Here is a 25,863-nt window from a genome sequence, read left to right on the forward strand (position 1 = left end):
TGCCCCCACCTGCCTGGACCAGAACAGTCACTTCCTCCCGAGTGTTTCACCCCCCTACGGTGGTCGGAGGGACCTGTGAACATCTGAGTCTAGTCACAACCCTCCTCTGTTCAGAACCCTCCTCGCCCCCCACCTCACTCACAGCAAAAGCCAAAGTCATCCTCACGGTCCACAAGGCCACGCCCAACTGTCCTGTCATCTCCCCGCCCTCCCTTCTGCCCACTGTCCCCTTTGCTCCTCCCTTTCAGCCACGCCAGCCTCCTCGCTGTTCCTCAGATATAGCACACATGACCCTACCTCAGGGCCTTTGCATACGCTGTTCCCTCTTCCCCCAGACACCGCCATGGCTTCCTCCTTGGCTCAAATGACAGCTCCTCCTCCTGGAGGCCTTATCCAACACAACAACTGGCCTCCCCATGCCCTTTCCTTGCTGTTTCTCCCCGTTGCCCTTATAATCTTCCACAGTACTGTGCAATTAACTTGTTATTTTGCTTCTTGTTCATCCCATGTCTCTCCCAGTGAGACTACAGCCCCAAAAGGGCAAGGACTTTTGTCTGTTTCCCGTGTCTAGAAGAGTGCCTTGCTCACTACATGCAGTCCTGGGACTCAGACACTATTTTCCAGACATTTTATAAAGCAGGAAAACAGAAACCCAGTATCAGGCACGCAGTGAGTAATGGAGGACCAGTCACCAAGCTCAGCCTGATTTCACAGCCCTGGTTCTCAGCCACAATGATTGTTCTTTTCAATGCTCACACAGCAAGGATACACTGAACACCTACTAGGGGCCAGGCAGCACTCTAGGCGCTAAAGATGTGACAGGGGACGACGCGGGCAGAGCTCAGAGCTCATGGAGGTGACACTGTCCCTGGCTCAACGTTTTCCTGCCCCAACTCTCACCCACCTTTACATTTGGGACTGACATCATTCTGCCCCATGGTCTGAGATGCTCCAAGACGTGGGCTGGGTATGCGATCTAAGCCACCTCCCCGTGGTGCTTCTAGGCCAGCTTTCGTGACAGTTTGTCATTGTATGACATATGACATCACATGAAGGCACGACGACTCGTCAGCCCCACTGTCTTCACAATGGACAGGGATCCCCGTGAACTCAGGGACCTCATGATGGATTTCTCCCCATCCCATGTTTGCAGATTTACGGGTGAACGGGGAGCCCGGAGCCCCTTTGTCCGACAGGCAGCCCCTGATTTCTCCACCCCAGACAAATCCTCAGCTCTCTGTCCCTGGAACCTGAGACCTCAGCCCCTCCCTTGAGCTGTGTTACAAATTTTGTGGTGGTTTTTTTTTTTTGCCTTCCGTATTTCACTCCGGACGTAGATAGTTCTTGCCCAAATGTCACCTGCACCCCAGCCACGTCCACACATCCCTGTACGTTGTGATAAGTGCTACTGAGGAATGATGGGGGAGGACGGGGTGGGGGGGGGGGGGGAGGCCTGATATCAGGATGCCCCACATGTCCTGCTGGCCCGGCACGCTCTCCTGAAAGACAGGAGCAAAGGAGAGCAAGAAAAGCTGGCTTGGTAAGTACAGGAGGGTATAAACAAAGGAATACGGAAAAACTTGCCAATACATAACGTCAGACCTCGGCAAACTGTGGTCTTCGCAAACTAGGGCCCGTGGCCTGTTTTTTAAATAAAGTTTTATTGGAAAACAGCCACTCCTGTTCATTTCCTTATGGTCCGCGGGTGCCTTCGCGACAACAGCAGAGCTGAGCGGTCCCAACAGAGACCCGTGGCCTGCAAACCTTCAGACCTTCACTGTCCAGCCCTTGGGCAAAAACTGTTTGCTGGCCCCCGTGGCGTAAGCATAATACAGAACTCCGTGTTGACGGTCTAAGTGCTCGCAGCACATATTAACATATAATTGTACAATATAAAATAACACAATCTGCAATGTAACTAACATCTGGATTGAGTGCTTCTTCTGGGTGGGGCGGCGGACCGAGCTTTCCTGCCTATGCTATTGCATTAAATCTGCTCAACAGCTCCTGGAATGAGGACATCATCATTGTCATTCTCTCTAAGGACGCAGACCCTGGAGCCGAGCAGCCTGGGTTCAAATCCCACCTCTGTCACTCATGGAGCGCGAAACTGGAGAAGAGGTACTCTCCCCGTCCTGGTTTTCTCTTCCGCCACCTGGCAGGATGACAATGGCACCTATCCCTCGAGGCACTAAGAGGACAAACCTATTTGATGCAAGTGAGGCGCCCGGCATACTGTCCAGAACTTCCGAACAGAGGCACACAGAGGTGAAGTCGCTTGCCGATACGGTCAAGCCCAAGCGGTCGAGCTGGGATCCGAACCTGTGTGGCCATCGCTGCCGGAAGCTGGGATCCGGCAAAGGGGGGAGGAAGGTGATGAACACCAGGAACCACGAGCTCATGAGAGGCGGGGCCAGCACACCACCCTAGGGGACTTGGGTCTGTCCGCCTCCCTCCCCATTGCTGTCCCGGACCTTGGAGGGTGGCTGGAAGGCTGGAACCTGGCTGGTGGCTGCCAGAAGCAATGAGGGGCTGTTCTTCCGCTCTCCACCGAGGGGAGGACAGGCCGGTTAAACTTGAATGGAGGAAGGCAAGCCAGTGACGGCCCCTATCATCACAGAGCTTTGGAGGATTTCAAAGAAGGAGGCAAGGCTGGGAGGGGACGGGCCATTGTTACAGCTGCTGGGCTGACCCTGGAGGGGGCTGGGTAGCGGGAGCCACTGCTAACAAAGCTGGATCAGAACTGGGGGGCGGGAGGGGGGTGGCAAGAGCCGTGGTTGGCACAGCCAGGCTACAATTTCATTTGTGCACCTACTTGTGGCTGCTAAGACAGGCTCCAAAGAGAGGGAGGGCAGGAAGCACCCAGGGGAGTTGTCCTGCCCATGGGACCCAGAGTCCGCCTCCCTGGACTCAGCCCAAGGGGCCTCTCCTAGGAGCGACCTCCCGCAAGATGGTCACTTGCTTCAGGTAGGAAGCCTCCCTTGCTGCCTCACCCAGGCGCCTTCCCTCCACCCCAGGGGCAACGGGCTGCCTGCTAAGACCCCAACTACCAGCTCTCCAAGCAGAGGGCCCCACTCTCAAAGCCTGGCAGAGAACCGAATTCCTTTTGAAGCTTAAAAAAATTTCCACTCGGCAAGAAAAGAGCGAGGGAGAGAAAAGAAAACGAGACAGGAGGCACAAGCAGGTAGAGGGACCCAATGACCACCGTCAACACCAATAATAATGGCAGCAAAACAGACTTGCGACGCCAGGGGACTGGTCGCTCCTTGTGAAAAAAAAGACAACGTGATGGGTCCGCTAAACCTTGTCTCCCTGGATGCACACACGGCCTAAACGTCCCAGCCTCCCCTGCAGTTCAGTGGGCCACAGGTGCTGGCTGTCGTCTTTGCTACCCAGGGTCCACGATCCCTCCTCTACGCCTGGGGAGCCTGACCTGTGTAGACGGCCTCATTCGACTCCCTGCCTCTGGCTTCCACCTGGGTTTGGACAATGGGGAGCCGTGGCAGGAGCTGGAGAGAGGGCATGATGCTGGGGCATTTATTCTGTTGATTTTCTCAGGTGGCTTTCTCTCTCTCTCTCTCAATTCCTCCTTTCTTCTCTTGTGTTGCTTAACTGCCCACCTCTCCTAATTCAATTCTTGAAGGACGTCTCCTGATTCCTACCGACATCCTCACTGATACACCTCGGGGTGAAACTCTAGTCAACAGAAGGCTGGCGGAAGGCGGAAGTGAGGTTCCCTACTTCTGCTCCAGCAGGCGGCACGCAGGGACGCACCTTTAAAGGGGTCACTCCCACCTGCTCCGCGAGGCTGGCTCCACCTCCAACACCAGAGGCAGACCACGTGACCCAGGCCTACGCCAATCAGAGCGCCCCTTCCCCCCCCCCCCCCGCCCCCGCTTCCTAGTTCCCCACGAAGACTGGGTCAGGCCTGAGCACGTGACCCCCGGCAGAGCCAATCAAAAGCAGCAAGCCATTTACTGAGAAGGCTGGGGTAAGGGCTGGGAAAGAGAATTACTTCGGATGTTTGGGGAGGCCCAAAATACTGGAACTGCCGCCACGTCCTGGCCGCAGGGAGAATGGAGCCAGCTTCGAAAAGCACAGCCCGGAAACCAGGGCCTAATGATGTCATCTGATCCCCGGATCCAGACGCGCCGGTCATTCCCTGGACTCTTCCGTCTATGCGCTAGTATATTAAACTCCCGTCTGCTTGCTTAAGGCCCTTTGAATTTTCTGCCCCGGGCAACCCAAGGGCACTAATGGATTCACGTAGGGAAACGTGGTGAGTCCTCAGTCTGTGTCACGTCTCAAGTTTCGGAGGCACGTATTTTAAGTCTGACTTGACAGTCAAAGAAACTGAGGTCTGGTAAATTACTCAGGCGCGCCCAGTAGGAAATGGTCTGCAAGCCTCTGTTTGGGGAGCTGGTGCGTGACCTTGCAGAAACCGCGTGGGGCCGAAAGTCAAGGGCTGGATTCCAATCCCCAAACCAACATCTTGCGTGTGATCTCAAGAGTGCCCATTAGGGGAACCTCATCCTATCGTAAAACAGACAAAAATCCTTGCGTGTCTCCCCCACGCATCTCCGAGGGTGGGTGGGGGGTGACCCATGAAGCCATAACTAAAGGTGTTTGGAAGGAAAGGCTATCAACTCGTTGCTGTTATTGTCAGTAATAAACGACCATTGTTGAGCTGCTTCCAGAAAACCCTGGGGGCCAGGGGCTGTCCAGCTACTCTCTTGGCTAGAATTCCAAAGACCATCTGTGGCAAACACGTCCTCCAGAGCACATACCCTTGGCAGGAACACAAACTGCTTTCCTCACCCAGAAAACTCAACCAGAAAAGGAACAGAGATAGAGAGAGGGGAGGGAGAGGGAGGGGGGAAAAAAAATCACGTCAGCTCAAAACATCTTGCTGTCTGATCAATGATTTCTATCTCCACAATCACCATCCCAGTCCAAGGTCTTCCTTGAAGGACCAAAGTCACTTCCTCACTGATCTCCTGGCTTTCGTTCTCGCCCAGGGTCCAATCCATTCTCCACGCAGCAACCAGTGGGGCCGTTCACAGATGCCATCTCATTGCATCGCTGTTTCCGTGGCTGGATGGCGCCTTTAGGATAAATACCACATTCCTAAACATCTGCCACAGGACCTTTCGCGTGCTGTTTCCTCTGGTCACAACAGATTTCTCACCACTCCTGCCCCCACAACCGCATGCACGGAAGCGCTGAGCGCACCTGTTGTGTCTGTCGCTGTAACCCAGTGCCTGGTACATACTCAGTGCTCGAAAAAAAAGTATTTGTGGCTTGACTAGCAGATCAGACCTAAGCAAGTCGGAGTTAAACAGTCAGAGAGGTTGTCTTCTGGATCATGAGGCAAGTCATTGGACTTTATAATGAATGGTGCTGGCACAGCCCTTCTGGAAATTGGGTCTCTACCACATGCTGGACTCCAAAATCAATTCCAAGTTGATCAAAGACATACGGCGAGAAAAACTGTAAAACTTTTAGAAGTAAAGATACAGTATCTCCCATGACCTCACAGTGGAAACGGTTTTCTCCCAGAACATACACAACCCACAAACTGTAAAGGAGAAGACTTCTAAATTCAAGAAGATTAAGATTAAGAATTGCCGTGTCGGTGCCTGGGAGGCTCCCTCAGTTAAGCGTCCGACTCTTGGTTTTCGGCTCAGGTCATGATCTCTCAGTCTGTGAGTTCGAGCCCCGCACTGGGCTCCACGCTGACAGTGTAGAACCTGCTCGGGTTTCTCTCTCTCTCTCTCTCCCTCTCTCTCTCTGCCCCTCCCCTGCTCACGCTCTCTCCTCTCTCTCTCAAAATAAATAAACTTTAAAAAAAAAGAAGAACCACGGTTGATCAAAAGACATCATAAAAAAAAGGATCAAAAGGCAAGTCAAGAGAAGATACCGCACAGCATATAATGATGGACGACCTATTTCCAGAATAGACAGGGGTCATCTAGAGATCGCTATGGAAAAAAAAAAAAAAATCAACCCAATAAAAAAGTGGACGCGACGTGAAGGGCACCTCCCAAAGGAAGGAACTTGAATAACCGATAAATGTATGTTCACCCGTCTTGTGATCGGGGAGCACAGGCAAATCACAGCAAGAAATCACGCATTTCTTAGAAGGGCTGCAGTTCAAGGGTGACGATGCCCAGTGTTGGTGAGCAGCTTGGGCACTCGGTCACTGCCAGTGCAAGTGTAAACAAGGACGAGCATGGAACATCGCGGTTCAGTGCCTTTAGCAAAAAGGAAGAGGCGCTGATTTTAATACCCCGCGACCCCGCTGGGCCCGCGCCCTCAAGACACGCCCGCGTGCACGCAGCAAAACCCACGCACAATGAGCCACGTGGCTCATCACGGCGCCCAGAAGGGATGCAAACCCACGTGTCCATCAGTGAGCGCGACACGGATGAAACGTACAAACGGAACCGCCGGCCAGCGCAGCAAAACGCACGACGGTTCATATCGCGTGAGTTTATTTATGCAAAGTTCAAAACCACAGACCACGTAAGGACGCTGCTTAGGGCCGCACACCTGGGCGGGAAAACCACCAAGGAAAGCCAGCTAACGACTCCCATAGGATCCTCCCCGGCCCTTTGTGACGCAGAACGGGGGGCTCCGAGGGGATGGGGGGGTTCTGGCTCCGGACGGGCACTTCGTGGTTGGTCTTTATTTATTTATGTATTTATGTATTTATTTATTTATTTAGAGAGGGGGGAGGGGCAGAGAGAAAGAGAGAGAGAGAATCCCAAGCAGGCTCCGAGGTGTCAGTGCCGAGCCTGACGCGGGGCTCGAACTCCCGAACTTCGAGATCGTGGCCTGAGCTGAAGTCAGACTGAGCCACCCACCCCAAGGCTGGTCTTTAAAATGTCCATATGCGTTCCTACATTCTTCCCTGGGTTCTGTGCCTGTGTCTCAGACACACAGGCACACGCGTGCGTGCGCACACACACACACACACATTCTCTCTCTCTCTCTCTCTCTCTCTCTCTCTCTCTCTCTCAGCCAGAGACTGACAAGAAACAATAAGATGCAGGAACCAAGGGATGGTTTACGAAGAGAAAGGGAAAAGGGACAAACACCCAGAGAGAAAGTGAAAACGTAACCGGGACACAGGAAATGAAAATGGATGAAGACGAGTCTGAAAGCAAGGCGAAGGAAATGAAAAATGGGAAGACGGAGGGAGAACACTGTCAAGGGTCCCTGGGCCGGCGGGGGGGGGGGGGGGGGGTGGTGTGCGAGGGGAGATACAAGACACAATATTCTCCCTCTTCTGTATTGTCCCTGTCTCCCTGCCCCCACCACCCTCCCCTGGGTCCCTCTCCCCCTCCCCCCCCCCCGCACTATCCCCGTCCCTCCAATTCTTTCTCCTGCTTCTTCCAGTCTCTGCCTCTCTTCTCCCTCCTCCACCTCCCCTACGCACACGCGCACACGCCCTTTGAGCAGACATTTGTCAAGTGGCTGCTCTGTGCCCGACACCGTGCGAAAGACAGAGGGAGGCCACAGCTGGGGGACACGGGGACGGCGGCACTCAGGCAGGGACCCGTGGGCCACCTGTGACTCTCTCCCCCTCGTTAACTTCACTATCAAACGCTCCCCGGCGTCACAAGTTGTAGGTCTTCTTTATGAAATATTTAACTAGGAGAAACCCAACTGGGATGAAACCTCTCATTGGTGGCGGCCCCAGGAGAGCAGAACACGGGCCCTGCTGCTGGCATTAACCTGGGCTGCCGGCAGGCCCGGGGCGGGGGGGGGGGGGGGGGGGCGCCACGGGTGGGGTGGCAACGACACCAGGGCCAGGAAGACGTGGACGTGCTCCCAGCACCCCCCTTGGGTGTCGGGGGAGGGGGCCGCAAAAAATCCGAAAGCGGAATCGCTAAATCCAAGAGACAGAACCAGACTAGCCATGGCCAGGGGTCGGGGGAAGGCAGGGGAGTGACGTGATGAGGACGGGGGTTTCCTTTTGGGAGGTGAAGACGTCTTGGCACGAGACAGAGGTGACGGTCACACAACTCTGCGGACGTGCTAACCAGCACTGACCTGTGCACGGCAAAAGGGTTAGTGGTCAGTTTTAGGCTATGTGAATTTTAACTCAACTTTTAACAACCATTACAAAAAGAGCTTAGCTTCCTCCGCTCCGACTGTTAGCTCTCAGGCTGCTGACCTCAATTTTCAGAAATGAACACTGGGAGTGCTTATCCTCCGTGTCCCAGCCGCCCCCCCCAACCCGCTCAGCACTTGGAACTGTCACATCGTTTGCCCCTCACAGCCCTGGGAGGGAGGCGCCTGCCAGGAGGTCCCCGGTTTTTACGGAGCGGGACCTTGTGGCCCAGAGGCTCAGAGAGGGTAAGTGACTTGCCCCACCTAGATCACACAGCTCCAGCTCCAGCCTCCCTGCCTTCTGAGAGTCCTCAACCAGCTGATGGACACTTTGCCAATCCTGGCTGAACTTGAGAATCACCTGGGAATTTTTTAAAAACCCCCATGTCCAGAGGCAGCCCTGGACCAATCTCACCAGCATCTGTGGGGGTGGGGCTCGGGGCACCCGCGTTTCGAAAACTTTCAGGTGATTCCAAGTGTAGCTAACCTGGGGCTCTTGCTGAGACGCAGATTGAGACTGAACAGATATGGGGTGGGAAGAGGGGAGGAGGATGGGATTCTGTATTTCTTTTTATTTATTTATTCATTTCCTTTGAGAGAGAGAGCGCGCGCGAGAGAGGGAGAAAGAGAATCCCAAGCAGGCTCTGAAATGTCAGCGCAAAGCCCGACTCAAGGGCTCGATCTCACAAACGGTGGTGAGATCATCACCTAAGCCGAGATCAAGGGTCAGCCGCTTACCCAGCTGAGCCCCCCGCCCCCCCAGGAGCCCCTGAGATTCTGTATTTCTCAACGTTTTTTTTTTGGGGGGGGGGGGACAGAGAGAGACAGAGCATGAACGGGGGAGGGTCAGAGAGAGAGGGAGACACAGAATCGGAAACAGGCTCCAGGCTCTGAGCCATCAGCCCAGAGCCCGACACGGGGCTCAAACTCACGGACCGCGAGATCGTGACCTGGCTGAAGTCGGACGCTTAACCGACTGCGCCACCCAGGCGCCCCGAGATTCTGTATTTCTAACAAAGCTCCCAGGAAAGTCTGCAGCTGCAGGTTCTAAACAGCCTGTCCTACAGAACGTCCCACGGTGACGGAATGTTCTAGATCTTACACTATCCAGGACGGTCGCCAAGTGTGGCTGCTGCAGCTAAGGGCCAGACTCTTTCATTTTATTTAATTTTTAAGTTGAAAGAGCCCCACGTGGCTACTGGCTTCCATACTGGGCAGCTATACAATGTCCAAGGAAAGAAAGGAACGAGACATCAAACAGGTTAAAAAACAAACAAACAAACAAAAACGGTGCCCTAGAACCTTAATAAATAACCTAGAGACAAAAACAACCCGGAGCGTGGCCTCCTTGTCTGCGTCTTGAAGAATGAGAGACACCGGGGGGCCCAGTCGGTTGAGCGTCCGACTGGTGGCTCAGGTCACGATCTCGCAGCTCGTGAGTTCGAGCCCCGCGTCGGGCTCTGTGCGGACAGCTCGGAGCCTGGAGCCTGCACTGAATTCTGTGTCTCCCTCGCTCTCTCTGCCCCTCCCCCGCCTGCACTGTCTCTGTCTCTCAAAAAATGAATAAACGTGAAAGAAATTTAAAAAAAAAAAAGAATGAGAAACACCGTTAAGAGAAAGGAAGAAACGAGGAAATCCCTTGGGTCTTCCCCTCCTGCCTTCCCCAGCACCTTCCCCAGCTCAGGGCCCCCGCACCTGTCGCCCTCACCTTGTGGTTCTCCAACCAACCCCTCTCCCCCGCCAGACGGAGCCAACTACGGCACGGAGCTCCAGCCTCACACCTCCTGTTCCACACCTTCCCTGCTCCCCAGAATCGTGCCCACACCTCCCCTGGGGTCCCCTCCTGGCTCAGCTCGGCACCGACACCCCCTCGGCCCTCACCGTCCTGCCGTGTCTCCCGCCCCTGCTTTATTTTTGCCCTAAGGCACTCATGTCCTCGGTCTGTCTGCCCAGCTAGAACGTCAGCCACGTGAGGGCAGCGGTTTACGTCTGCTTCTGTCCATCTGTGTGCCGGTGCCCATACCAAGGGGAACGTGCAGGTGCCGCCTGCCAAGCATGTCCCCTGTGCCCAGCACGACATCCTGCGTTCACCGGCGGCTTCATCCGTACGCCATCCCTGGGAGTTAAGCGGTGCTCTACGCACAGGCAGCGCATAGATGAAGAAACCGAGGAGCTGCGAAGTTAGGCAGCGTCCCAAAGGCCACACCGCTGACAGAGAGAAACCCAGTCCCGGCGGACCTCAAACTCTGTCCCTCAACCCCTCTCTCCTGCTATCTCTTGCCCACGGGCATTGCAGCTTCTCTGGAGTGTGAATGCTTTCCCAGAGGCCACCGGAGCTCTGCCCACTCCCCCGGGCCTATGTCCCTGCTGTGCTGATTCCTGTCCCGTGAGGTTTCCCCACTCGCTAGATGTGTGACCTCGGCACGCGAAGTTAGCTCTCTGAGCCTCAGTGTGCTCATCTGTAAAATGGGGCAAAGATAAACCCACGGAGCTCTTGGGGCCGGTACAGGGTTAAGTCTGAGAGTCATAAGCTTCCCCGGAAAGAGAAGCTACTCACCATCGTGCCAAAGGCAGACGGCTCCCACGTCCTCCCGGAATATCGCACTTCTTGAGCGGGGCTCCAAGTGAAATCCTGGACACGAACACGCACGGGAGGGAGGAAAGGGCCCACCCATCATGCATGTGGAAAATGGGCTAGCTGCTTTTCAACCAGACGAGCCGTGACTGGCACTAAGGCTCAGAGAGCTTGCTCTGAATCGCACGGTGGCTGCCGCGCCCCGAAATATTTCAGCGCCGACGGACGTACACGGAAACACACGCTGCAGCACTGAGGAGGGAGGAAGTCACTGCCAGGCCCAGAACAGCAGAGAAGCCAAAGTTATTCAGCACCCACCGTGGGCCAGGCACCGTTCCAGCTGCCGCCTGAGCCTCATGACAACCCCATGGGGTGGACGCTCAAGTTATATGCATTTCACGGATGAGGAAACTGAGGCCCAGGAGGTTAAGCAACTCACCCGGGACGAGGCGACTGGGAGGAAGAAGCTGCCGAGATTCAAACCCACGGAGACTGGTTCTGCAGCCCTTCCTGTTAACCACTACGCTGGACCGCCTCAGCCCCAACACAGAGCCACGGAACCCCCCAGGGTCCACAGAACTTGGCGCAGTCCACACAAAAGACGTCGGTGCAGAACGTCTCTGGGGGACACGGAGCAAAGAATGTGACGCGGGACATCAAGAAGGAAATGCAAACAGCCCATCCAGACCTGGGAAATGGTCCACTTTCTCAGTTACCGAGGGTCCTCTGCACCACAAGGGGGTTCCGCTTTTCGCCTGTCTGGAAAAGACGCAAAATCAAGGGCCACCCAGTCGGGCCACGTAACCAAGGAAGGAAAGGGGACCTCAGAGTTTGAAAGGACACAGACACACTGTTCCTTGCAATCTGGCCCCAAAGCCCGACATGTGACCCTGCTATGCCACTTCCAGGACTCTGTCCTAAGGAAGCGGTCACAGACGTGTGCAAAGATATCATCATGGGGTGGGTCTCAAGACGTATACACAAAAGGACCCCATTTTTGTTACAGAAAACCAAAAAGTATAGGCGTGCCAAGGGGAAAACACGGGAAAGACGATGCCATTTCCTCTGGAGTGCAGTCCCCACTGTGGTCCACAAAGCCCTGCACGATCTATCTGGTCACCTTCCTGCCTTCATCTGCCCCCATCCGCCTGGCACGTACTAGGTGCTCAATAAACGTTGATAAATGAATGATCTCACCGTGAATGAATGCACTCCTCTCCCCGCTCCCATCTCTAAGCTAATCTGCCCCAGGGTCTGTCTCCTGTTCGTGGGCAAGGCCAGCCCCCCGCGGGGAGGGGGGGGAGGGGGGGACCAAGGGAACAGAGAACCACAGTCTACACCAGCAGCACCCACCGCACCAGGAGCCCAGAGAAGTGAGGCACGATCTGAAAACTGGGCAGCAGAAGGAGAAGGAAGGAGAAAGAAAGTCCGCGGCAGCTTTCATTCCAACATTTTCCAACTCCGGTTGAGATTTCCTTCTATACACTCGTCTATATTTACATCAACGAATCTGTCGGTAGCAAGCCTGTTGCTGATTGTGTGGGATCTAAAGTTCACAGAAAGCTGGCTTAGACACCCAGCTAGGAAGAGAAACTGTAAATTCAATTTAAGTCACCCAAAAACCCTAAATCCACCCACTCCCCTCCAGGAAATCTGTGACATCTTTTACATCAGGATCTCTCCGTGTCAGCCCTACTGACACCTTGGGCCGGATAATTCTTAACTTGGGGGCGGGGGGTGGGGGCAGGTGGGGGTGTCCTGAGCATTTTAGGACACTCAGCGGCTTCCACACACCACACACCAGTAGCCCCCTAGCCCTCCACGGTCACGGCAACCGGAAACGCCTTTAGACATTGCCAAAAGTCCCTGGGGTGGGGGAAATCGCCCCCAGCGCAGAAGCGCTGTTTTACACGCAGCCCAAACCGAGCAGCAGCCGTTCCCTCCCCCACGCCTTCCTCTCAACTTCTTGAACTTTGAGCCACCGGGTCTCCAAATCTCTCCTCCAGATCAAAGAAAAGTGCAGGTAACAGTTTCCAGCCTCGGGCACCTTATCTACATCAGAATCTGACTCTGAAAACAGCCAGAACCTTGGACAAAGGCGCGCGAAGATGTTCACTGCACTGTTGTTTATGAGCACAGCAAACAAACAACTGGAGACGGTGACACGAAGCGGGATACGTCCATACAGCGGAATATCGTCAGCGATCAACACCAGTCTTCTCCAGGGCTGCTGCCAATCCATACAGCAGCACTGTGTGGGTTTAAATAAGACACGCTTTTTTTTCAAGTTGTTAGGTCCATCTGTCAAAAAGTTGTCATAATAGCTTCATTTTTCTAGAACAAGATACTGAGCTTTCATCAGCTGGGAAATCGAAATGTTAAACGTACAGCTCCATGATGCCTAGAAGGTATGATCCTCTTGTGCAGTGTACAGCCTGTGCAACGGTACATGGTAGCTCTGATGCTTTCCAAGGATGTCTAGTGGCATGGAAATGTGTTCGCACAAGCTTCTATCCCATTAAAAGGTGTGGAAAGAAATACGTTAAAACGTCTCCAGAGACTCCCTCTGGATAGGAGAGTATGCGTATATTTTAGCGTCTACTCGGTATTTCAGGTGTTCAGTAAACGAAGAGGACAGGCCTCCTGGAGGATGCCAGTCTTGCACGGAGACCTAAAATAAAGAGGAGTCGGCCGCAGGGAGACGGGTGCAGGGAACAGCCATCACACGCGCGCCTTCGGATGCAAATGAGCTGGGTGTGGGCAAAAATGGCCAGCGGAGAGCGGAAGGGGTGGAGAATGGAAGATGGAGGCTAAAGATAAACCGGGCACTAGATCGTGTGGGGCCTGATGGGGCCCTGGGTGCATGTGTAATCTGTTATCTCTGCTCAGTGCTAAGGCCAGGGGGCAGGGCATGCACCTAATCTGCTCAGGAGAGAGACATTTCCACCAGCCCAACCGCAAAGTTCACGGATGGGGCAAAGTTCAAGGAATTCTGGTTTCAGCCCCAATGCTGAAATAAACAACACCAGGTGTTTCCAGAATTTGAATGCTCTCTGTCAACAACACTGCTCGTTTTCCTCGCCGTTACTCAACGAACAAACATTTATGCACAAGAATGGTTGGGGGCAATCATCTGCCCATCTCGTCATCCACCCATATATTTACCCATCAGCCACCGGTCGACTTCTCCATCCACCCGTCCATCCAACTGCCCCGCCATTCAACATCACCCATTGTCCTCTTTCTTCCTCTCTCCCTCCTTCCCTTCCTTCCTTCCCTCCTACCCTCTTGCCTTCATGCCATCCATCCATCCGTCTGTCCAACCATCCACCCGCTCGTCCGATACCAACTGCATTCCTCCCCGATAAACCCCAAACGGCCATCCACGATCCGTGACTGAAAAGACTGCGCTGTGAGGAGGAACGGGCCGGACTGTTAAAAATTTTGCGCTGCAGCTCTCCCAAAGAGAACTCAAGTCCATGAACGTTTTTGACGATTCCAACTGGTTCAAGACCCAAATTCTCCGAGCAAGAACGGGGGGCTGTCTGGCTGACCCAGCCCTTAGAATGAGGAGGAGACTGAGGAATAGGGTGGCCAGGGCGTGCCCGAGGTCTGGTGCTCCATCAAGGCTGGTGCATCTCAGCAGATTCTAGCTGAAGCTAGGTTACCGGGTACACGGAGGAAAATTAACACCTTGCATCCACTCCAAAATTATTTACTCACCACCGCAGCACTGTCCACAAGGGCAAACACAGCCCGCATGCGTGCACCCACGCACACCCAGGAAAATGGATACATTGTTGTATCATCTCAGAACGCAATACTAAACAGAGAAAAAATAGGGGCGCCTGGGGGGGCTCAGTCGGTTAAGCGTCCAGCTCTTGATTTGGGCTCAGGTCCTGACCTCAGTTTTGGGAGTTCGAGCCCCCTCTGGGGGCTCCCCCTCCCTCTCGTGGGATTCTTCCTCTCTGTCGGCCCCTCCCCCATTTGCACTGTCTCTCAAAATAAATACACTTAAAAAGAAAAAAAACAGAAGAAATACAACCTACCGCTACACTTCATAGCCGATGGATCTTAGAAACATACAGCGGAGTGAAAAAAGCAAGTACAAGTTCCAGAAGGCTAAGAAGTTCAGAAGCCAGGAAAATTAAATTTACATTAAGGCACGTGTAAATATGTGATAAAACTTGTTAGGAAAAGAGAGAGAGAGAGAGAAGAGGGAGGGTAGGAAGGAAGATGTATGCACCTGAGAGACCAGCTGCCTTTGGGTAAGTGGAGTGGGGGAGGGGCAGGGAGAAAAGGAAGGTCCGGGACCACAGGTAGGAGTCAGTCACTGATCATATTCAGCTCAGGGTTTCTCAAGGCGTGCTCCCACACCGGCAACACCAGCACCGCCTGGGAACTCGGGAGAAATGTTAAGTTCTCAGGCTCCAGCCCAAACCTCCTGAATCAGAAACTCTGGGGTGAGATCCAGCCACCCGTGTTTAAACTGCCCTCCAGATGTGCTCACGGGTGAGAACCTCTGCCCTAGAGCCGGCGATGCTGACCCTGGAGGGTCGGGGACCACACTTTGAGGACCACCGTTTCAATTCCTTTTTTTTTTTTTAAGTTTATTTATTTTGAGAGAGAGAGAGAGAGAGAGAGAGAGAGCACATGCGTGAACATGCGCAGGGGAGGAGCAGAGAGAAAGAGAGAGGAGATCCCAAGCAGGTGCCTCGCCACCGGCACAGAGCCTGACCCGGGGCTCGAGCTCACGAACCGTGAGATCGTGACCTGAGCCGAAATCAAGAGTCAGACGCTTTCCTGGCTGAGCCATCCGGGCGCCCCGATCATTTTAGCTCTTGACTTTGGTACCTGGTCAAGCAGCGTTTCCATACATTATTACAGTAAGTCAGGGGGAAAGTTAAGTGCCAGGAGAGACGATATTGAGAGTGTGTTGTGAGCCTCGAATAGGATGAAAGCAACAGGCTATTGGCGGGAAGTACAATAAAACACCCCACGGATACGCATTCAGCCCCCGTAGGTGCCGGGCGGGCTCGGGGCAGAGCGGTGGTCACACGGTCCCAGCCCTCGCGGTGGTGGGGTCTGAAGTCTTTCTTTTTCACCGCATGCCACACGCTTTCTGTGCACCGTATCTTTCAATCCTCCCAGGATTCCCCGGACGTAGGACTGCTCTGCCCATTCATTTTGCGGATGGGGAGACTAAGCTCCAGTACTGTGGGCTGCAGCTGAGATTCGCACGGGGGTCACCTATCCTCAAGCCCTGTGTGCTTCGCCCCCACCCTAAGTCACCTCCCTGGCCCTGCCTCTTCTCGGCCTCCGCTCTCCGGAGCTGTCGCTCAGACAAGAACATTCCTGTGGACTCCACGACGTGTCACAAACATTTCACGGGAGCAAGCGGAAGTCGGCATAGCCTCCCACACCCGTTATTCTTAATAAAGAAAATAAAGGTTCGGTGAGATGAAAGAACACGGCAGGTTCTAGAAGGTCAGAAACCACGTAACCCTCCCTTCCCTCCCGCCAGCAAGTTCTAGGGTCTGTCTCTCCTCTAAGACGGATCTGTCAATGTATCCTTGAAATCAGCCTTAGCCCTCCTGCAAAAGCTACTTGTATAAAAATACTTTAAAAATTGGTTTAAAATTATATACACTTTTTACACACAGACCTAAAATGAGAACAGAACAGCGTGAATATTATTTACTGGCAGGTGGGCGAGGAAGAGGAGTTTCCCTCACGGCTCATTCGGGGGAGGGAGTGCTAATTCCCAATCCCAGGTCCGACCTGAGCACTGAGCACCTTCAAGGAAGCTCCAAGGACGCTCCCGGTCTGAACAGCAGATAAAAGCCATCTCTGACCCAAGAGAGACAACAAACTTGATCCGGACTTAACTCGGGAATTTCACTTCAGAGCGGGGATCTCTCTCGCATTAGCGGCCTTAAACAGGCAGCTTCCAAAAGCACAATTCATTCCGATAAAAAGCCTCCGCTCTTCAGAGGGGGAAACTGGCACTGTCTCACGATCCCCTCCTCTCTCCCTTCTTGGATGTTAAGAACTCACCAGTAGGGTGACCCGTGTCCGGCTTTCCCGAGATGCTAAAAGCAGGACAGTCCTGGGCAAACTGGGACATCTGGTCGTCCTTTCCAGACAAGGACTAATGCCCAGTGGTTTCTGAAACCCAAGTTGTAGAGCCCACCCCCTGGTTCCCTCTCCTGGAACGTTCCTTGCCTTCTCTATTCTCCTAGGAAGTGAGGGAGAGGGGAAACATAAGACAGGATTTGGGGGGGGGGGGGGGGGCGGGGACACATTCTAACCCCAAACGGGTGGCCCGGGGTTGGCCACAGAAGCTGTCCTAAGGTGTGTGGTCTCCATCCTGGGCTAAACTCTTGGCCGGCTCAGAAGAAGGAGATGGGCTGGAAGGGAGAACAAGGAAGCTAATTATACACTTTAAAACTCCCTCACCTTGTCACCCACAAAGGGAGGGATCAAGGGAGAGGGAGAAAATTAATTTTATCTGAGACCGAAGGGAATAGAAAAATGGGTCAAGTGGGCATGGCTTCTTCTCCCCCTTAAAGCCTCCAGAGAGAACAGAGAACACAGAACATCTGAGGGGTGCTTTAACGAGTGCCACACTCAGATTAATAAGTCCAAATTGGCCAGTCACAGAGGGGCCCTTTGTGCCCACTCCAATCCAGCCAGAGCCTTGTTTCTAGCCAAAGTTTCCAGAAAAGGACACCGGAGGGGGGCGGGGAGCACTGTCCAACATTATGGCTTATGTAGCCTGGAGCTTCTTTGTGACGGAAACCACGCGGAGCATTTATGAACCCACTTAACCTCCCCGAGGGTTCTCCAAGGGAGATGCTACCAGAGGCAAGATCCTCAGCACGTACATGAGGAAACTGAGGCCCCGAGGCCCCCAAAGAGCCTGGCCGGTGAGCCGCAGGAACCCGGGCCTGGCTGTCCCAGGGCACAGAACGGTTCCCCGCTCCCCCGTCATCTTTCGTGGCACCACACGCATCCGTCCTCAGGAGCCGCGTTGGCATTCTCCAGAATGTGGTCACTGTGGGGCTCTGGGGCTTCAGCCATCTCTGGATCGAACCCACCTGCCCGGTGGTGCCTTCCCGTGTTGAGCGAGTACGTATGTGTGCTCGCAACTGGGGGCCGGTGGGGAGGAGGTGCTATATAAGCCCCAAGCACCCAGCAGACATCCCCCCCCCGAGCCCCTGAAGGAAGCCTTCACCCTCAAAGGTCCACTGCTCCCCAAATTCTCAAGCACCCTAACTTCAGAGACCTTCTTTGGCCTGATACCCTCATGCACACGTGCTCTCCCCGTCTTCCCAACCCCCCGCACCTCAAACCCACCGGAGACCTAAAAGAGTGGCATCTGTGTGCCCGCATACGGCTGACGAGAGGCGCTTTTGCACTCACTGGACAAACACTTACGGGGGACTTCCTTTGTGCCAGGTGGGGTGGGGCTGCCGTGGGGAACAGGGTGACGGGCACGAATGAGTCTCAGGTCTTCAAACCCGACTTTTTACTGCGAATGGCCAAACGGACGCACCATGCAGGAGACCCCGTTTCCCCACACCAGAGACCCCCGCCCCGACTCTTTCCCATTTCCCTGACTGGTCCTTAATGCTACCGTTTTCTGGCACCATCTACACACCCACAATCCTTTATCTAAACCCTCGAGGCCAGATGTGCCCTGGAGGTTAGGATTCGGTGCTTTTGAAGGGATAACAGAAAATGGCACAGCCGCTTCGAAAAGCAGCCTGGCGGTCTCTTATCAAGTTAAATGTATACTTTCCACCTCACACCCCGGCAATCTGACTCCTGGCTATGTATTTACCCAAGAGAAATGCAACATACATTCCCAGTGTTCCCACTAAAACCCGACTGCCAACGTTTACAGCGGCTCTAGTCATAATCGCCCCAGCTGGACGCAACCCAAATGTCCTTCAACTGGGAAATGGATGAACAGACTCTGGTCCAGCCATGCAATACCACTCAGCACTAAAAAGAAATCAACTCATACGCACAACGACATGAATGGATCTCAACGGCTGCACAAAAGCCAGGCTCCGAAGGCTACACTCGGTATGAGTCTATTTATACGACCTCCTGGAAAAGGCAGAAATACAAAGATGAAAAACAGACGGGCGCTTGTAAGGGTCTCGGGCAGTGCTGACCCAGAAGGGCGTTAGGGTATCTCCTGGGATGCCGAAACCGTCCCCCATCTTTCTTTTTTTTTTTTAAGATTTTGTTTTTAAGTAATCTCTCCACCCTGCGTGGGGCTCAAACTCGCCACCCCGAGATCAAGAGCTCCACCGACTCAGCCAGCCAGGCGCCCCGAAACTTCCACATCCTGACTCTGGCGGTGGCTACGTGATTTTTTTTGCGTGCATTTGCCAAAACTCACGGTCCTGTATGCAGAAAGGGTGAATTTTCCTATCAGTAGTTTGTATCTCAATAAACCCGATCTCGGAGAAAAAGAAGAAAAAAGTAACTCCCAGTGTAACCCGCGGACCAACAGCCCAGGAAAGCAAAACCCGGGCCCCACCCCCAACCCGCTGGACCAGAATCACCATTTTAACAAGATGATCGTCACACACATGTGAACGTTTGGAAAGCGCCACAGAGCGGGAACAGCACCCCATGACCCGGCGTCGGTAACAACATTTCTGCACCAAAACGCACCCCAAGGGGGATAGATTCAAGCTGTACACGAAACCTAAAAACTCAGGCCAATTCAAGGCAGGTTTTTACCCCTATATGATCCGACCTTTGGTTTTCAGAGCTTCTGGGGCCTGGGGCTTGCGGAGGAGAAACTGCACCTTTGTAGGGGGAAAAACAGTCCCAACGCAAAAGCCACACTGATTCCTACTCCCCCGAATTTCGCTCCTCTGGAAATACCAGCCACACTGATCTAGAAGAAGGACCCGTGGGATCACCCTGCCCTGCCTTCCACAATGGTACCTTCTAGCACGTTCTACTTCTCAGGACAAGCGGAGCCTCATAACACGCTCCAACTTCTCCCGGGGCTCCCTCTGTTTCCCATAGAGAACATTCCTCTTGAAAAAAAAATGGGCAACACCCATCGGCCAACGTCTGTAGGTTCCCTGAGGTGACAGGACTCAGCTTCTTGGTGAGACTGCGGGAAACATGGGTGAGAAGCTGGAACCCCGTGTGCGGTGCAGGGGACCGAGTGTGACAGCACAGAGACCTGGCTCCGTGGCTCTTGCAATGGCCCGAATTCCTACACCGCGCTCAGTGGGAGATCTGCTGACATCGGCAGGACTGGGGGAAGCTGACAGTCACACTGGCTTTTGGTAGCACATCAGAAAGACTGAGTGGCATTAAGTGGGGGCTCCAGCAAGGTTGACAGACGCACCTTAGTGAACTGACAAGATTCGAGCTCTTTAGAAGCCAGCCCCAGAGCCCCTCCCGGCCGTACTGAAATCAGACGCCCCATCAACGAAAACACGGAACCCAATGCGCGTGGTCGACACGGCCTGCTGGCCAGCATCCTCCAAGAGGAAAAGGTGGCCGTGTCAAACTGAACATCAAAAGCTCCCACTTGGGTTTTCTTGCTTAAAAAGAGAGCACTAAAACGAATGAGAGACACCCGATTCTCATTGCCGGCTTCCAGCTCGGGCCGCCCTGAGAGGAGGGTGCGGAAGGGCAGAAGGCTTTGCGGTGGCAACGCGCCCAAGAGCACAGAGAATGCAAGGCTGTGCCCTCCGCCGGCATGCCATGCTGGAATTTGCATTTGGAAGTAACGCTCTTGGGCCCCACGAGCATACAGCCAAGTGCGCAAAAACATTCGCTCGCTCCTCCTCCACGAGACGGTCAAGGAGGTGCTTTCCGGATTCAGCTGCAGCCCCCAGGGAGGGCCACTTCCAAATACACGTCCTGCCACGCGTGCATCAAAGCACGGCAGGGACAGCTCCACTCCTAGGTAGAGAGACCCGAGAGAGGTTTAAAACAAAAACAAAACCAGAAAAAGTTCACCCCAAGACGTGCACGAGGATGTCCCTGACAGCGCAATCTGGGAACTACCCAAGTGGCCCCCCAAAAGCAGAGGGGCCGAGCCCACAGCGGTGGAGTCACACGGCAAAACGCCACGCGGCGAGGAGAAAGAACCACCTCCAACCAATACTGGCAGCAACGGGGGTGAATCTCGCGGACGTGCTATGGAGCAAGAGAAACACAGCCTGTGACTCCACAGGCAGGAAGTTCAAATGGAGGAAAATGAATCTGTGGGGCTAGAAGTCAGGGTAGCGGTTAGCCCTGTGGTGTGAGGGGGGGGGGGGGGGGGGGCCGGCGGGGGGGGGGGTCTCTGGGGAGCCGGTCACATCCTTTTTCTTGCCCTGGGCACTGGTGGTGCGGCCGCGTTCACTTTGTGAGCACGTATGAAGCTGGACTTGCCTTGTGTACTTTTGTATGCGTATGTTAGACTTTCTTCTGAAAGTTCGGAGTAAGTACTCGAATACAGCTTTTTAAACGGCAGAAGCGTTTGGATATCGAAGCAAACGTTCTGCCCTGGCGCCTTCACTCGTCAGCATTTCCAGCCCCGATTCTCTTATCCAGCGCCCCCCCCCTCCCCCCGGCCCCAGCTCTCTGTCCCCTCACCCACCCCCCACCCAGAAAGCTCAGACCTGGATTACCCTGCTTGGTGACAGATTGGGGGATGGGGAGCTCTTCCTTCCAGAGCGGGGCTGTATAATGTGTTTGCTACCTCGGGCCAAAGAGAGAATAAAAACTGTCTGCAGACGGCAAAATGCACAAACTCATCACAAAGCTCCCAAGAGCAAGAAAGCCACAGAAAACCTACAGAACTAACAGAACGCTCCCAATTCACCCGCGTCTCGCCCCACAGATCTTCCCTCTGAGGGGTCGCGAGCAATCCCTTCCCTCCCCAGCAGCCCCCTGATCCGCAGGATTCAGGCTGGACGGGGTGAGCTAAGGACACAACGTTAGGACTCCCACCTCCTTCCTTTCCTCTTAGAAGACTCCAAATCCAGGCTCCAGAAGGCAATCCAAAGCCATTTTCAACATGGAAACCTGTCAGCCCAGTGAACCCCTCCTGGACACCCCCCTGCAGTTATCTGAGCGTGCACACATTGAACCTTGCCACCCCCAAGCCCCCATCACTCCCTGGTGGTGGGGGGAGGGGGGAGGCCGGCAGAGTGATCACAAGACCCCTGAGTATCTCAGTGGGTCTTCGTGAGGTTGGAACTCGGGAGGCAGCCACCGGGCTCCTGCTTCGTGCACCAATCAAGATGACCTCACGCTTAGGGGTGTGGCCCTCCAGAAAGACCCCAGCCAAACCTCCTAATCTCCACCACCCTCAAAAGCAGACTGTTCACACACTCCAACACCTCAGAGCCCTCTGACAACCGCAGCCCCCACAAGCCGCAAGCTGGTTCGATTTTGAGCCTGCCTAAAAATGACTCCACCGGCCACAGGGCTCCCCAAACAAGCAACCCTGGGACCACCTGAGGCCCAGCCCCGTTGAGCACAGAGCAGTGGAAACCAAAGATGATGGCATGGGGGCTCATCCAGCCCCGTTCACTTGTACCCGGAAGGCAGCCAGTTGGAACCAACCCGACGAACAGCACATTTGGGCATATGGCACAGTGGCCAGTCAGCCTGGGGGGCAGGGTGCGTCCCCCCACTTGGAATCTGGGTCACGCTTAAATAACTGCTAGAAAGCCCAACTACTTACCCATCCTTGCCTGCCTACATCTTAACAGATGTTAAGCCCTCCTCAAGGTTTATTTCAAGCAGGCACAGATTTAAAGAAACACAAGGGGGATCTGCATTTTGATAGCATCTCCATAGAGAAAAACGTGGTCTTCACCTACTTCCTCTGGACCTTCGATTTAACGAAAAAAAAAAAAACAACCAAAAAAAAAAGGCGTTTACCTGCTGGAGGTGTCCACATGGAGGCTGATTCTCCCGGTGTCCCCTCCCGGCTCCCTGGGGTGGGAGAAGTGGAATCCAACCCACGGCCTGACACTCTACCCTAGGAAGGACCTGCCGCTCCATTTCCGCTTTGCCCTGTCTTTCCTATTGAAACGGTCCATCTGGGTCTTTCCATTCGGGGCCCTACATGGGGCAAATGGGATGCTCTGTACACCCCAAACGATGATGGGGACCCTGAGCAGTGGTTGGCAGACACAGGCAGCAGAAGTGTCCCCCCAACCCACCACTGCCTTCCCCGGATCCGGGCCGGTGGCCCGGCCGGGGATATTACCTAGGACCAGCGCTGGCCCCTCAGTGTGAAGGCCACATGTTCGTCCACTAGCTCTTGGCCCTGGGCACCCCTAACGCCCTGCCCTCAGAGAGCGGCCCCCTCCTCCTCAGGGAAGGCAGGGGTGGAGAAGCCAGGGAGCTGGGTTGGGGCTCCTGGAGGCTCCGGCGGATTCCAGCGAGGGGCACCTAAGGAAACCCGGCCGGAGCCCCCCACGGTTCTCCTGCCCTGGCCAGAGAGAGAGCCCAGGCCCCGGCCGGGTCCATGCTCATTTGGGAAGACTCTGACCCATCCGGCCCTGGCCCTGCAGCCCCCCACCCAGGCCCCTGTGACGACCCCAGGGCCCAGCCCTCATTCCGGAATCGGTCCTTAGGAGGAATCCGCTCCCCCGGCTGCCCCGGCTCCCCCGGCTCCCCCCACCCCAAGCCTCCACGGTAGCTCAACCCAGCTCGGGGTGGAGAGATTCTCCACACTCCTCCCCGGTGCCCCCTCTCCCAGCCCCTGGAAGACCCCCCCACCTCCCATCAACCCCCGGGTCTCTCTCCCAGCCTGGAAGAGGGGAAGCGGAGGGAGGAGGGGGGAGGCGCAGCTGCCGGGGTTCGCTGCCGGGTTCGGGCAAAGGATATGGCCATTCGGTGATCTTTTTGGCGTATTTTCTCACCACGTTGTCCTCGCTGAAGAGGAATAGAGACCGGTTGACCGTGAGGCAGTTCTGTCGGACGGGGATGGGGTTGTAGAGGGCCATGGTCCGCGCTCTCTGCGCCATTGACTGCTTGTACATCCTTTGCGCCCCGGGCTGCCCGCCCTGCCGGCTGCCCCCGGCTCCTCGCCCGCCTCCGGCGCCCACGACCACCCCGGCGGCTGCCCCGGAGCCTCCTCCCCCGTAGCGGGCCGGCATCTCGTCTCCGAAGCGGGCCATTCTGCAAAGAGCAAAGGGCTCCGGGTTACGCTGCGGCGAACGATGCGGAAGACGCCGCCGCCGCCGCCGCCGCCGCCGATGCCGATGCCGATGCTGCCGGGGCTGTGAAGACGGCGGCTAGAGCTGCGACTGCGGAGACGCTCCACGGCCCAGCCCATCGGGCGGCGGCGGCTCGGCGCCTCGGGTCGGGGGCTCACAAGGCGGCTGCCCGGCCCCAGCCGGGGATAGCGGCTCGGGACATCTTCCTGGCTGACCCCGGAGAAGGAGGGGCGGGAGGAGGGTGCGGGGGCGGGGCGCGGGGGCCGGGGAGGGGGGAGGGGAGAGGGAAGCGAGGCAAAAAATAACCGAGGAAGGAATCCAGGCAATCCCCAGTCCACCCACTCCGGAAAAAAAAAAAAAAAAAAAAAAAAAAAAGACAGTTTAAAAAAAAAAAAAAAAAACAACGCACACCCCCTTTAAGACGCGAACGGTTTGCAAAGGACGCCCCCCCCGGGACGCAGTGGAAGCTTCAAATTCCTCCGAGGTCCGGGTCAGGCTGGCATCTTGCAAAAGGAGTGCGCTCGGCCCATTAGAAAAAAAAAAAATTTTATTGAAAAAATAAAAATAAAAACGAGGTCTTTGCGGGGGGGGGGGAGGGCAGCCCCCAAAATTTTAAAAAAATCCCCCTTTCTGTTTTGCTTGAGTTCCTAGACCTTAAAAATGCTCAAAGATCTGTAGCCAAAAATAATGATAATAATAATGATAATGAAATTAAAGGAAAATGAATATTAACGGGAAAGGAAAGAAGGGGAGGGGGAGGGAAACGTTCCGGAGGGGCTCTTAAGGAGTCTTGAAGCCGCAGGGTGCAGGTGATTTTTTTTTTTTTCTTCCTGAATCACGAGCGGCTGCCTCTTCTGCTCCCGAAGGAGTGTGTGTGTGTGTGTGTGTGTGTGTGTGTGCGCGCGCGCGCGCGCGCACGCAGCCTTTCGCTTAACCGTGCCTCATCTCGGGGTTAAATTGCAGCAATGAAATCCTGAAAATTCCCAACAGGGGAAAAAGAGAGAGAGGGAGAGAGAGGTATGCGCCGTTCGCTTAGCCACTCAATAGCTGCTCCCGGATGCTGCAGTGCCTGGCGTCCCCCCACCCCCCACCCCCCAATGCCTCCTCCTCCTCCTCCTCTTCTAGGTTTTGCTAAAATAAGACTGGTGGGGAGGGGTGGGGGAAGAGGAAGGAAGAGGGAAAATGGGCTCAAAGGTCTAAACCACTAGCCAGCGAAGCTCCAAAGAGGAGCGATTGATGAGTTGAACGGGAGAAAGACCCACCCAGAATGCCGACACATGATGGCCCGCGACCAATCGCGGAGGCGCGAGGGGACCCGGCTCAGCGGAGTTTGTGGGGGAGAAGAGGGGAGAGCCGGATGGTCGGGAGGATGGGGGGGGGGGGGGGAGTTGGGACGACAGATTCCTCCTCCCCTGGGAGGAAACCTTGTTTTCCAACGGGTTCCATTTCGGTTGCAGACAACCGGACGCTCTCGGCATCTTGCAAAGAGGAGCTTGGGAGGAAGAAACTTCACGATAAAAAGAGAAGGGGATTCGAGTCTAGGGGTGCAATCAGTCCCTAAACAAATTTGGTCTGTTTAGCAGAGGACACAATTTTGAGGAGAACGGTCTGGGGGTACTTCTGTCAAAGTTTCAAATCACAGAGGCCCTGCAAGCTGGCATAAAAGGTCCGGCTCATCTTTGAAAAGATTCCAGAGGTGGCAAATCTTAACGGCCAGCGGCAGATCATTAAACCAGGTCCTAGTTGTCTGGACAGGGTTTCCCGGTGGTATCTGGGGCGTGGTGTTCGCTTCTTTCCAGAACCACCGCAATTTACTTCCCATTCCCCTTTGTATACTGCGACATTGAATCAGCACACAAAAAATGTCTAAAGCATAAATGTACAGGTGAAGATGTTGCCCTGAAACTAATACTCTTGAAACTAACACCCAGGTCCAGGGCTATAAATGGAACATTGCCC

At 54.7% G+C, this 25,863-nt stretch overlaps 1 protein-coding gene across 13 annotated transcripts in view; it reads right to left on the reverse strand.

Moving 5' to 3' along the window:
* CACNA1A (calcium voltage-gated channel subunit alpha1 A) overlaps positions 1-24,156 on the reverse strand; it is a 213,245-nt gene extending 189,089 nt beyond the window's left edge. For 9 of the 13 annotated variants that reach the window (XM_043586748.1, XM_043586747.1, XM_043586745.1 and 6 more), the window contains exon 1: positions 23,573-24,154. In XM_043586748.1, the coding sequence (XP_043442683.1) occupies positions 23,573-23,865 (293 nt within the window). In that variant the 5' untranslated portion in view covers positions 23,866-24,154. Of the gene's footprint in view, positions 1-23,572 lie in introns of all 13 variants that reach the window. The other 4 variants (XM_043586739.1, XM_043586749.1, XM_043586751.1 and 1 more) reach the window with 3 other exon arrangements.
* Between the last annotated feature and the right edge of the window lie 1,707 nt (positions 24,157-25,863).

Source organism: Prionailurus bengalensis, chromosome A2 (genome assembly GCF_016509475.1).
Source record: "Prionailurus bengalensis isolate Pbe53 chromosome A2, Fcat_Pben_1.1_paternal_pri, whole genome shotgun sequence".
Taxonomy (NCBI): Eukaryota; Metazoa; Chordata; class Mammalia; order Carnivora; family Felidae; genus Prionailurus; species Prionailurus bengalensis.